Source organism: Diabrotica undecimpunctata, chromosome 8 (assembly GCF_040954645.1).
Source record: "Diabrotica undecimpunctata isolate CICGRU chromosome 8, icDiaUnde3, whole genome shotgun sequence".
NCBI lineage: Eukaryota > Metazoa > Arthropoda > Insecta > Coleoptera > Chrysomelidae > Diabrotica > Diabrotica undecimpunctata.
This window is the reverse complement of record NC_092810.1, coordinates 9,734,287-9,747,030: the sequence shown is the minus strand read 5'-3', so window position 1 is coordinate 9,747,030 and position 12,744 is coordinate 9,734,287. Positions and strand designations below refer to the sequence as shown.

At 31.0% G+C, this 12,744-nt stretch overlaps 2 protein-coding genes across 3 annotated transcripts in view; one reads left to right on the top strand and one right to left on the bottom strand.

Annotated features, from left to right (window-relative positions):
* Positions 1 to 6,226, top strand: part of Cad99C (cadherin 99C) — a 210,430-nt gene extending 204,204 nt beyond the window's left edge. The window contains exons 22-25 of the mRNA XM_072542457.1: positions 999 to 1,226; positions 2,950 to 3,194; positions 3,833 to 3,947; positions 5,974 to 6,226. Coding sequence (XP_072398558.1) covers positions 999 to 1,226; positions 2,950 to 3,194; positions 3,833 to 3,947; positions 5,974 to 6,103 — 718 coding nt within the window. The 3' untranslated portion in view covers positions 6,104 to 6,226. The remainder of the gene's footprint in view (positions 1 to 998; positions 1,227 to 2,949; positions 3,195 to 3,832; positions 3,948 to 5,973) is intronic.
* A 176-nt stretch (positions 6,227 to 6,402) lies between these two features.
* Positions 6,403 to 12,595, bottom strand: alpha-PheRS (phenylalanine--tRNA ligase alpha subunit). 2 transcript variants are annotated; one of them, XM_072542456.1, is made up of 5 exons: positions 12,452 to 12,595; positions 12,133 to 12,359; positions 11,045 to 11,747; positions 7,234 to 7,502; positions 6,403 to 6,784 (listed from the first exon to the last, which is right to left on the bottom strand). In XM_072542456.1, exons 2-5 carry the CDS (start codon positions 12,341 to 12,343, stop codon positions 6,486 to 6,488), a joined length of 1,482 nt encoding a protein of 493 aa, XP_072398557.1. In that variant the 5' UTR covers positions 12,344 to 12,359; positions 12,452 to 12,595; the 3' UTR covers positions 6,403 to 6,485. The 2 variants fall into 2 exon arrangements, with proteins under 2 accessions (XP_072398557.1, XP_072398556.1); XM_072542455.1 differs by having other exon boundaries at positions 12,431 to 12,589.
* Positions 12,596 to 12,744: the final 149 nt, after the last annotated feature.

The window sequence follows — 12,744 nt, the reverse complement described above, 5'->3', positions numbered from 1 at the left end:
CGATGATAACGAAAGCAAAGGTCCGTTGTTTTCTTTTTCTTTTTTAAAATACTCCAATAAATGAACTACACATTGTCGCATTTCTCCTGTTATCGTTTTTCCCGTCATTTTTTTTTTATTAAATAGAACAATTAGTTATTCACAACAAAAAATAATAAGTAAAACTGTTCGGAACAAATTCCTACAATGACTGACTAAAATCGACTAAAACAACGTAAAATATCAATGGTAATTGCTACAATTATAAACCTATTAGCCAGCTCATTCAAGAACAATGCCACAAGTCATTATTTTAATGGGTATCGGAAGAGAGAGAGTTAATTTATAATAAACTGGAATTTTTAAGGTGTCGAGAGTATTATTTTATGTAATGGAATTCCACACAGTAAGAACTCAAACTATTAATTAATTAAAAACTGTTTACTTATAAAAACTATTTCATCAGCTACTTCAAACCTGCACAGATCAGGGTAACATGTTAAAAAAAACACGTCACTACCAGCTATCTCTATTCGTAAAGAGGCCGAACTTATCACCGACACCGTATCGGCCAAACGCATCGGTGTTATTGCTACAATACTGGGAGACATGAGTGGTCTCTTTATTCCCTTCTCATGGCACTTTACCATGACGAACGTGACTCGCACAATTGAATTACGCATCTGTGTATCAGAGAAAGACGAATATTAAAAATTCCGTAGTAGCTTATTTCAGGCACACGCCAAGAACGGTGGAAACGAGTATATAACATTTTTAAATATTCTGGTTAAAGCTGGAGTGATTTCTTTGATATACGGTAATGAAGCAAATTTCTGTTGTCTTTCACCACCTAAAGTTTACTTACTTTAAAAGAATCTTTAATATAATATAAGTTATTAGTGTCATATGCTTTAGTAAGAATATCAGTTATAATCATTGCTATACATTCGGTAAGTGCTCCTAGCACCTACCGAAGCACTTTGATTATCGCTTTAAGTAATTATGACAATTTGTTTTAGGACCATTTACGAGAAATCTGCTATGGCGAATATAACACTTGACATAACCAGTCAAATTAAGCAAACGGCTGTCAGCATCCACGAACCACTAGCAATCCAAAAACCAAAAACTACCGTAATGGCTTCTTTCAACACAGATATTTTCCCATACGCTTTAATTGTAATTGCCTGCATTATAGGTATCTTAGGGTTTATAGGAATCATTTATATCTGTGTGTCTTGGTCAAGGTAAGGATTTGTTTTAAAATATGTAAATGATTTTTTGAATTTTTGGCCAACAAGTTTATGGTTTATTTTCTTCACTCTCGGTAACTTTAAATGTAATTACAGTTTATTTGATTAGTAAATGGAAAACACGGGTAAAATGTGGAGAGATAAAAAAGATGGGACATTAGGCCCGTCACCCACACATAAGATGTTAATTCTCGTCTAATTTCAAATTATTAACAGTAATCTAATTGTTTAAAGATGCTTCATAAAAAACACTAGGGACCGTTCAAGTATTACGTAACTCAATTTAGGGGAAGGGGGTCTTATTAAATGTTACGATGCGTTACAGAGGTGGGAGGGGGTTTAAACAACGCATTAAAATTCCAATTAAAATCTTTCAAGTTAGCAATGATTTTCGTTTATGTTTTACGAGGAAACCCTGGATTATATTGTACAATATTGTTATTTTATTCCTTTTGCGGAAGTATTGAGAAAATATTGTCGAAGTCTATATGCAGATGATCCCCAGAATGCAAATCATGACGAGTTCACTGCAAAGAGAACCAAACATTTTAAAGTCAGAGGTAGAAAAAGCAATCAAAAAGTTAAAAAATAGAAAATCTGTGGCAGACCAGATCACCGCAGAAGTTTTAAAAGAGACTGGAGATGTTGGCTTAAATGTTATGCATAGGATCTGCAAAAAGATTTGGGAAACCGGAGAGTGGCCCAACGACTGGACAACATCCACTTTCATCCCTATATTAAAAAAAAGGAACTCCGCTAGATTGCAGCAACTTCAGAACGGTAACCCTAATATCCCATGCAAGCAAGGTTCCACTTCATGTAATACATAAAAGACTAAAAGCTTTTCTATTGCCTTAGATATCAGAAGAACAAGCGGGATTTGTCCCAGGAAAAGGCACAAGAGAACACATCCTTAATGTCAGACAGCTAATCAAAAAAAAAACTCGTGAATTCAATACTCCTATGCTTATGTGCTTTGTGGATTACACAAAGGCCTTCGATAAAGTCAAATGGCTGCAGCTATGATCCATACTAGCGGAAATGGGAATACCCCACCACTTAATTCAACTAATTAGAAGAAATTAAAAGTTGAAAAGCCAGGGTTTGCCCAATCTCAAGATTTCTATAAAGTTAAAATTTTGCTTCCTCTGCTGCTTTTTTTTTCTTAAGTATAGTGTTTTTTGCGATAATACCATCATAATTCGGTCTTATATTTCTATGAAATATAATTAAAAGGTTTAAATTAAAGAAATTCTAACCTTACTTTACTGATACATGCATTTTATTGCTATTTTTATAAAACAACATGCTTTATTATTTACACAACCTTGTAAAATTGTTATAGTAACTATTAGAATATTTAGATATAGCAAAAAGCGGAAAGATTCTGTAAAAAAAATGAAAAAATAACGAAAAATACAAATTATCCACACTAATCAAGGTTTGTTTGAAAAGTGAAACTGACTTAACTGACAGATGTCAATAAAAATACGTCATCACACCGGCAGCCTAGAGTTGGTGTATTTATCCAAGAAAGGAATACTTAATATCACAAAATTCAACATTCTGTGTATTGACAGCGACAATCAAAATTGGGCGGCAAAGTAAAGTGGGAAATATTTTCCCGTTGTTTTATTAAGTTCTAATAAACCGTAAGCTCTAACCACTTAACCGATAACCGTTTATTATTGTTATTAACACCTTTTATTATTTCTAGATATAAATCTTACAAGGAGCAAGTCCAACGGCAATACACAGTGCCTTCTAGTCCGACACGATATGACACAGTCTACGTAGAACCAAATCTAAAAGAATACGAAACTCAAGTTCTACAAATGTGCGTACCTGTAGACGATCAGGAAGATTACAACGATCTACATTTAGATTTTAGTAATAAGAACCATACGTTTAATTTAGACAACGTCAGTTATATAAGCAAAGATAATAATCTTAAAAAATATGGTAAGTAGAATTTTTCATTTTTTGTACCTAAATTTGAATATTTATAAATATAAATGAGTTTACCGAAAGTACAAGCTGAAGGTAGCCGCAAATGTCAAAAATATTTCGGTTTGGTAGTGTTGACGTGTTTTTATAATGCATATGTGGTATGTTACAAAAAATATAAAGAGATAAAGCTTTTAAGAAGTACATTTTGATTATACTATTTTATGAATTCTGCAATTTTTAATTTATATGAAGCAATAACGAGTAGATATTTGTCTCTTTCGAGATTTATTGCAAACATCTGTTGTAATCTGGCAACTGCTGATTTGACGATTGCCAAATCTATCCCCTAATCTATCAAAGGGTAATAGCTAAAAAAAATGTCTAATCATTAACTGCAATTAATCTCCAAAGAAACAAATATTTACTCATTGTTGTTTTATATAAATCAAAAATTGCAGAATTCATAACATAATATAAACAAAATGTACTTTTCTAAAGCTTTATCTTTTTATATTTGAAGCATAGAGCATCTACATTATAAAAACATGCCAACACTGCTATGCCGAAAATTTGTGTTCCATGTTTGACATTTGCGGCTATAATCAGCTTGTACTTTCGGTAAACTCAACCATAAATATTTATATTTTCAGGCCAGCAAAGTCCTGCCAGCAGCGAATCTGCTACAACTGCTAGAGCATCTAGTGTAGGAGATCATGTTTTATCAAAAAATCTCGATCATTCTTCAAGGAATGATCATATGTACAGGTGGGTACCAATATTTTATTCTTCTTCTTTTTCCTCTTTATAAGTAATTCCATGATACGTTGTTCGGTGATGATACTATGATAGGATCTTCCCGTAGCACAAAATCGGTTGTGTTCGCGCATGCCGTCATTGGAGAGTAGAATTTGAATTCTTGTTAAAGTTAAATGGGATTTTTATGCATTCTGTGGTGAAATTATTCAATTAGCAAAATAATAATATTAAATAAAGGTTTAATAATTACAATAATCGTACACAAAAGGATATCCCCAAACTATTTATTAAAGATTATTTATTGACACATACAAAAAACTGACATTACGAACATGCAACTCTCCAATGACGTCACGACTTATGCGCAATATCTTATCTTCTTAATCATAGTATCATCACGTATCATGAGTAATTCTACTTGTTCATTAGCGGATTAATACCTCTACGGAAAGTTGTCATTCCATCTTTTGCGAGGTCGTCCGATACTTCTTCTACCGATTAGAATTTATCTCTTGCTATTTTGACGACCTAGGTCTCTTTCATTCTGCTTATGTGGTTATTCCATTATTCTTTTCGGTACTAGTTTAATAAACCGGAACCGTGTCTACGGAGATGAAATTTATATCAATGAACTCTCCTTCACTTACTAATGATTGTGCAATGATTTTTATTCGGTGCAAAGCGTTCTTTTTTATATAATTCCGATTTAAAATGTGCCCGATTTTTAAAAGCCACCGCCATTATTCGCCATTATTTACCATGAAACAACAAGAAATGACAGGAATGACAACTGTTTCTTATGATCAAGAAGGGTAATTTTAACCGGTGTGGCCATAGTTATTCAAAATTATGTTTTCTAATGAAAAATAAAAATTTACCTAAAACTTAAAATGAATAAATTATTACCTACTTTTAACTGAAAAGTATAGCTTTTTTACAAGGGTCAGTTTAGATTTGGTTACGTTACTATACGTTTATTATCACGTTTTCTTATGAACAATAAAAATTTTGATAAAATTTTATTCTTATTACTGCTTTTTTACCAGCGTTAGGTTAGATTTGGTTTATTGGTTTACATTTTTAATAATAAAATAAGACGATGGTTAACGGGTACTCGTTTTGCACGTGGTTATTAAGATTGTATCCACCTGTTTTAATTAAGGTAATTTTCATGAAATTTTTAGATCTTTTAAAGGTTAAAACTGGCAACAATGTCAAAAGTACATAAAATTTAACTTCTTGCGCATGGCCGCCATATTGTTTTGAAATATTAAAAATCTTGATTATTTTAAACAATTTTACCCATTTTTTCATAATTTAACAGTAAAAAACAGTGAGATTTAATATGTTTTAGTTACGTTTTTTTTATTAAGACATGTATATATACTTTTCTTTGCTTTTTATGTAATTTTTTTTTTATTCATACTACTTTTTTTGTTATTTTTTCTGTATTTTTGATTATTTGGGCACTTTTACTAGTTTAAAGCAAAGAAAACATTAAAATTTGAGGTTTTTTTCACTTTTTCGGCTAAGTCCACAAAAAATTTGGCATTTTTGAGGCGTTCTGGCTTACTAAATAATTACCTTTTTTTCTATTTCGTGCTCATTACATAATAGGTACTATCTCTCTAAGTAACCAAAACAAAAAATGGTAACAAAAAGTTTCAGACGCAAGCCGGCTTCGACCGATATCCGACAGACCAACACGCGTATCCACAAACAAAAGTGGTAAGAACTTAACGTGTAATCCAGTTCCATAAACTCGTCAATATTTTCGTGCGTCTAGTTGGCTATTTATTGAATTACTATTAACACATATTTCTATTGGCAAAAAATATAAATGGAATTATTTCACAGTAGTCATAAAATATTTATTTGTGAGATTTTTTTTAACTGTTACCACTGGTTACATGGACGCTTCACCAGTGCGTATTTTGATACGATGTTGCTACATAAGATATCTGCGCTGATCTTTCGAAAACCAGTTTAAAATTCCTATATTTGGTATATTAATCGATGTTTATTTGTTTTTTAGATCTTCCGACGAAGACGAAATGAATGCCAGTCCAACGAATGATAATGTGATGTTTAAAGAAAAGAAAGACTATTTGAATCTAGGATTCACCTATGACCACTCACCTGTAGAAACAACGACGGAACTGTAGATAAATATTTTTAAGAAATGTGTATAGTCATATCTAACTAATTTATAATGATATATTTAGATATATTTTAGATTTAATTTTTTACTATGGATATTTTAATATAAATTTAGTTTTTATATAAAACTGTGTTTCAATTTAATACTAAACCATTTTAGGAACGTATCCAGAAACCAGAATCAAACCAGATCAAATAATTCACTCACATTTTTACTTTGCAATAATCGCATTGAAAAGTCTCCTATAACTAGGGTCTTCATAAAAAGGTACAGATTGGCAAAACTATTACATTAAAAAACCCATGACTTTGGGGGAATATTACTTCCCAATTTTATTCTGTAAAAACATATTAAATATTTAAAAGGATAACAACAAACAATTTAGACTATCTATTAAGTCGGCATATGGGACTTCTCATAATCATATCCAAATCCACTTTAGGTCCAACCAAGTCTCTGATATTATTAAATCCGTATTTAATCATAGTTGGTCTCTCCAGTGACAATCCCCAAGCAATTACAGAAACATCTTCGGGCAAGCCCATTGGGAGTAACATTTCTGGTCGGAATACGCCAGAATTACCGGTTTCTATCCACTTTCCAAGACCCGGATGGAAGCAGAATATTTCCATACTGGGTTCGGTGTAGGGATTGTAGGCCGGTTTGAATTCCAGTTGGTCGATACCTAAAAAAATACATACATGGTGACTCAACAACGTAAAAAGTGATTTCAAAGTTAAAGATGTGTTACAATTCTGTTATAAGACTTTTTTGACAACAAAAGATTGGTTTATCTACAGGTATTTCACAATTTTAAGGTGATAAAATGAATTTTTCTAAGAAAAATAAATTATTCGATATAAATATATTATTTGAGGTTGCTTATCAAGTTGAAAATTAAGGAGACTTAATATCTGACCTTGTGCACAACTTCAGGAAAGAAGATAAGAATAGTAACCAAAGCGCAAAAGGTGATGTAGAGAAAATTTAAAAGCCAGATTCATATGGAAAAAATTGAGATGATCAAAACTGTAGTGTCAAAAGACTTCTTAATGATGGTGTCTACCATATAATGCCTTTATATTACATCAAAAAGTGTTAATGTAACAAAAAGTGTTAAAACAACTTGATTACCTAATTTTTTAAAGAATTCTGCAAAAACTCCAATCAAGTCCCCGAGAGTTAAATTGTAATCTGCTATCACTCCTTCCACTTGATGGAACTCCGCTAAATGTGTAGCATCTAAAGTCTCGTTCCTAAATACTTTATCTATACTGAATAGTTTTATTGGTTTAAATTCTTTTTGCTGGGCTACTTTGTACAACATTCTAGCACTAACGGCAGTAGTATGAGTCCTAAGTAAATTTTTCTGTGCTTCTTCAATCTGCCAGTCATAACCATACCTGGTAACATAAAAAATTATATAATGTTTCATATAATGTATGTTTTTGGAACAATTAACTATATAATAATTAGACTTCGGCAAATATGCATATTGCATATTTTGCATATTGTGCATATTTTATGCAAATATTTCATATTTTGGCATATTTGTATAAAAGTTTGCATAAAGTGCATAAAAGTTCAGATTTTTATACTGTATTTGAAAATTTTTAAACATACCAATTTATTTCAATTCTTGTATAAAATTTTGTAGTCATTTTAATCAAGAAATTTTGTAGTCATTTTCTATTAAATATCTAATATTTCATACATACAGGGTGTTTCCAAATGACACTTACAACGTTTGACTGTAGATACTTCTCGAAAAATTGAACAAAACGATATAGTTAATGAGGGGTCAAACTTATTTACTTTTCGAGATACAGGGTGTTAAAATTAAAAAAAATTAAATTCTTTTAGTTAATAACAACAATAACTTTAAAACCAATAAATGTATTTACTTGAAATTTAGTACTCGTAGGTTGTTTTTAAATGAAAAATAGCTTCCTTTAGTGAGAAAAAATTGTCCATGGTACAATACAATGGTGTGTATTTAGAAAAATTTTTCACCTTTACTTTTTTTTATGAAGTCAGCTATTCTAAAACACAATTATTTTTATTGTAATTGAATTAACAAAAAGAAACTTTTGTTGAATTTTAAAATAAGTTATATGATGTACTAATGGTTAGTAACAAAAACTAATTTGTGGATTAATACTGCATTTAAAACACTTAGCGAGTGTTTTTTTTTTCCAAACCAGTTATTTGATTAACCAAAAACACCTTGTATATTTTTATATTTTAAAGGTTGGGTTAAAATAAAGGTTTTTATTTTTATTTATAGATAGCATGTGAGAAGAAATTTCAGATAGACCAACATGTGAGAACTGCTTCACACATTGCAAAAAAAGGAAAAATAGGAGGAAAACATCAAACTTCAATGGCTAAATTTTTCCAATCTACTTCAAAAAAATTAGATGAGCAAGAAACTTTTAATGAAGACTTGTGTCGCGCATTAGTGTCTGCAAACATACCGCTTTCAAAATTAGCAAATGTAAATTTTAGTTCGTTTCTAAAAAAATATTGCAAACCTAACGGGCTATACTCGTCGGTGTTAATTAATATTAAGGAAGAAATTGCAGATAATTATTTTTACATATCTGTAGACAAAACCACTGATTCCTCAGGAAAGTATATTGCTCATTTATTGATTGGTGTTCTTAAAGAAGATACCTTACCAAAATCTCATCTTATTTCATGCCAGCAACTTGAGAAAACAAATGCTTTAACAATTTCGCGTTTTATACAAGAAACATTAGCAACTTTTTTTCTTCCGACAACTATTCCTTCTAATAAATTACTGCTTATTTTATCGGATGCTGCTCCTTATATGGTGAAAACAGGACAAAATTTAAAAATATTTTTCCCAGATTTAATACATGTTACTTGTGTAGCGCATGGATTAAACAGAGTTGCAGAGGAAATACGAAAAAAGTTTCCTCTTGTAAATACCATGATATCCAGTGTCAAAAAAGTATTTCTTAAATCTCCTATAAGAATTCAACTTTATAAAGAAATGCTACCTAACATTCCTCTTCCACCACAACCTATTTTAACGCGATGGGGAACATGGTTAGAAGTAGCTAATTTTTATGCAGATCATTTTGTTAAAATAAAGAACATAATTGATACATTAACAGATGAAAGTTCCCAATCTCTTTTGGATTCTAAACAAACTTTTCAGAGTAACTTGCTTCAACAAGAACTTTCATTTATAAAATCAAATTTTAGTTTTGTTCAAAAAACAATTACTCAGAATCACCAAAACTGTCATTGTTCGAAAGTACAGCATTAATAAAAGAATTTGCGTCATGTTGTCGGAACGTTAGAGGTAATATTGGAAAAGATATTTTAAAAAAATTTGAAGCTACTATGGAAAAAAATAAAGGTTACCATATTCTTTCTGAAGTAGTCAGTGTTCTAGCTGGAAATATTTCAGAAAAAATTAATTTAGAACCAAATGTTTTGGTTAGTTTGAAAAATGGTCCCGTTACATCAGTTGATGTTGAACGAAGTTTTTCCATATATAAATATATGTACTCAGACAGAAGCCACAAGTTTTTGTTAGAAAATTTTGAACACCACTTGGTCATTTATTGTTACCATAATTCTAAATAAGTTTATTCATACTTAAAAATGATGTAGTTACTTAAAATAAATGTAAATCTTAATGAATAGTAGGAAATATTTAGTTATGTACACTTTTTTTTTTAAATAAAATTGTTACTATTTTACGATTTTTTTATTTATTTGTATGCATATTTTGTAAAATATTTGCATATTTTCGGGTAAACACGTGCATATTTATGCGCATATTTTCTACATTTTTATTTGCATATTTGCCGAAGTCTAATAATAATCATAACCAATTGAGACAATTGGTCTATTCAACAACAACTATCTTCTGAAAATCTAAGCCATCTATTACAGATCTATTAATAATTTATTTACAGACATTGAAAGTACATACAATAATGTTAACTTAAATGTTATATCTTCTATAACATTGCAAAGTATTGATCTAACTTACAAATATGTCATTTGCTGAAATTCTGTCACTTGTAATATACATAGCATTAGTAATACTATGGGTCCAAGGATGAACCCCTGAGGAACATCAATATTAACAACACTCTCGCCTGACAACACCTCAGAAACTCTCACAGATTTTACTCTGTTCTCGAGGTATGATTATATCAACTTGACACTCTGTGGACAAAAGATGTACCATTGTAGTTTTTTCAGGAGTATCCCATGGTCCATACAATCAAACACATTACTGAAGTAACAAAACACAATAGTGCTGAATTGCGTCCTATGAAAGGAATCGAAGATGTGGGACACTAGGTCCAGAATGCCAAGAGTTGGGCTCCTTTCCTTCCTGAAACCGAACTGTGACCCTGAAAAATTATTACTTTCGAAAAAACTTGTGAGTCGCAAAGCAATGGCCTTTTCTACTATTTTAGAGATGACTGGGAGCAATATGACAGGCCTATAGTTTTTAGGGATGTCAATTTCCCTTTTTTTAAATATGGGTGTTATAATGGCCGTTTTTAGAACCCAGGGAAATGTATTCTCTTTAACAGCTACAAAATATTACAAATTGCTGATGATTTGCTAATTTATAGTGACCAAATAAAAATAAATAATAAAAGTGTAGAAAAAATAAGAGAGCTACACTGAAAGTAATTTTATGACATCTCCAAAAAAAAACCTGAGCATGTATATATTCACCAGACACGGTTGAGGCATCTAAAGCTGGAGGCTAGGAGCACAGTTTAAGAAGGTCTCTTTTATATTGCTTAAGAATACTCTATATATCGATTTTATCTAATTTTTTAGATTTATACAGTTTACAATATTTCCTTTAAATATTTAGATCTTTTCTATGTTATTTGTCTTTTTGGGTAGTTAGCAATTTTAACTTAACTTATTTACTTACCCTTTTGATCCATACCCTCCTTTACTGTGAACTTTTTTTACCCTTTCCATATAATCTGCAGGAAACTTAGTACTAATTTTTGGATTAGAGATAAAGAATGTGTCATGAGCATCTCTGGCAGGATGTTGCTGAGGTTGGAAGAGAGCATCAAAGTTCCAGAATGAATTTTCAATGTAATTATTAGTAGGCATTTCAGAGAATCCCATTTCCAAGAAGATTTGCCTGAATTCAGAACGAACTTTGAGCAATGGATGAAGATACCCGGAGCTCAAAGGTGCTCCCAGCGCATCAAAGTTGTACTCTTTGAATTTCAAGTTTTTCCAAGCACCAGAGTTTATCATTTCACAAGTAAGATCTGTTTCTAGTTTGGTGAGAGTTAGACTAAATTCTGGTCCTTTCTTTAAATCAAAGCTTTTCACAACCACTTCTTGAATAAGCTTTCTCTTTTTATACTCTTGTTTTTCTTTATCTGATATTGAGGAGATATCTTCAGACAAAATTTTATTGAGGTGTTCATGAACTAAATCTTTAATTTGAGGCACTTTTCTTTTTACAATTGGAGGTGTAACAGATTTATCTACTTCCACCCAACCTGCTGACATTGCTTTACTAAAACCTATTTTGGAATTTGGTAGTTTCATTACTTCAGCTTGAGGTAATCCATTTTCGCCAAGACTATTATATATCATAGCTTCATAGCTGCCTAAAAATAAAAAAAAACATTTCTTTATCAATAAGTACATAGGTAACTCTTAACTAAAGCCATCTATTGTCAAGCATTCATCTGTAAGAACAAAATTCAAAAATAACATATTTAACTCCTAAAGAAATGAATGAAAGGACTAAACAAATGACTAGAGCAGATGACACTATAATAGGGTAGTTACAATAATTATAACTTACATAATCAACTTTTACAACATGAAGCGGCAAATCCAATGTTCAGAATTAATGCACCCTTATACAGATAATTGTAGGAAAAACCAGGTAAAAGAAATTACCCTGAATTGAAATTGTAAGACACAAGACTTAAATCGTAGTGGAATAATCGAAATTGTAATGTTTTGTAAAATTAATTTAAAAATTACCTTTTTCAGCTATTATCTTTCCTTCTTCTGTAAGTTCAACTTTTTTATTGCTGACTGGCTCTGCTAAAACTAAATCTCCATGGGCTTGTATACTTTTTAAGGCTCCAATAATTTTCTGATGGTCTTCGTTAAATGCAGAGGCTAATTTTAACGTATTAACATCTCCGTTATCGGATATATATTTTAGAATATTTTCAATTAACTGAGCCATGCTGACCTTATGTTAACTGAAAAGTATACAATGAAATCGTGTATTAAAATTACAAAGTATTACATCAATATTCGAACATATACTTACTACTGATAAGCTTTATTTTACCTGGTTTTAATAAAGTAGATATGAATACATAAAAGTTCTAGCGTAAAATATAAAAGAATCGCTTCATCTGCTTTTCACAACATAACATAACCTTAAAACGTCATCAAAATTCAAAATGAAATCCACAGTATATACCACAACTTGTAGTGTAAGTGGAATAGGACAGGTGGGGAGAGTGAATTGTATTGGCCCAACCGTTCATAATGGCAACGGCGCTACTAGTCACGTTAAATGTTATGACATAGCAAGAGGTGTACGACATTGATGTATGTGATGTTGCCATGGTTTCACTA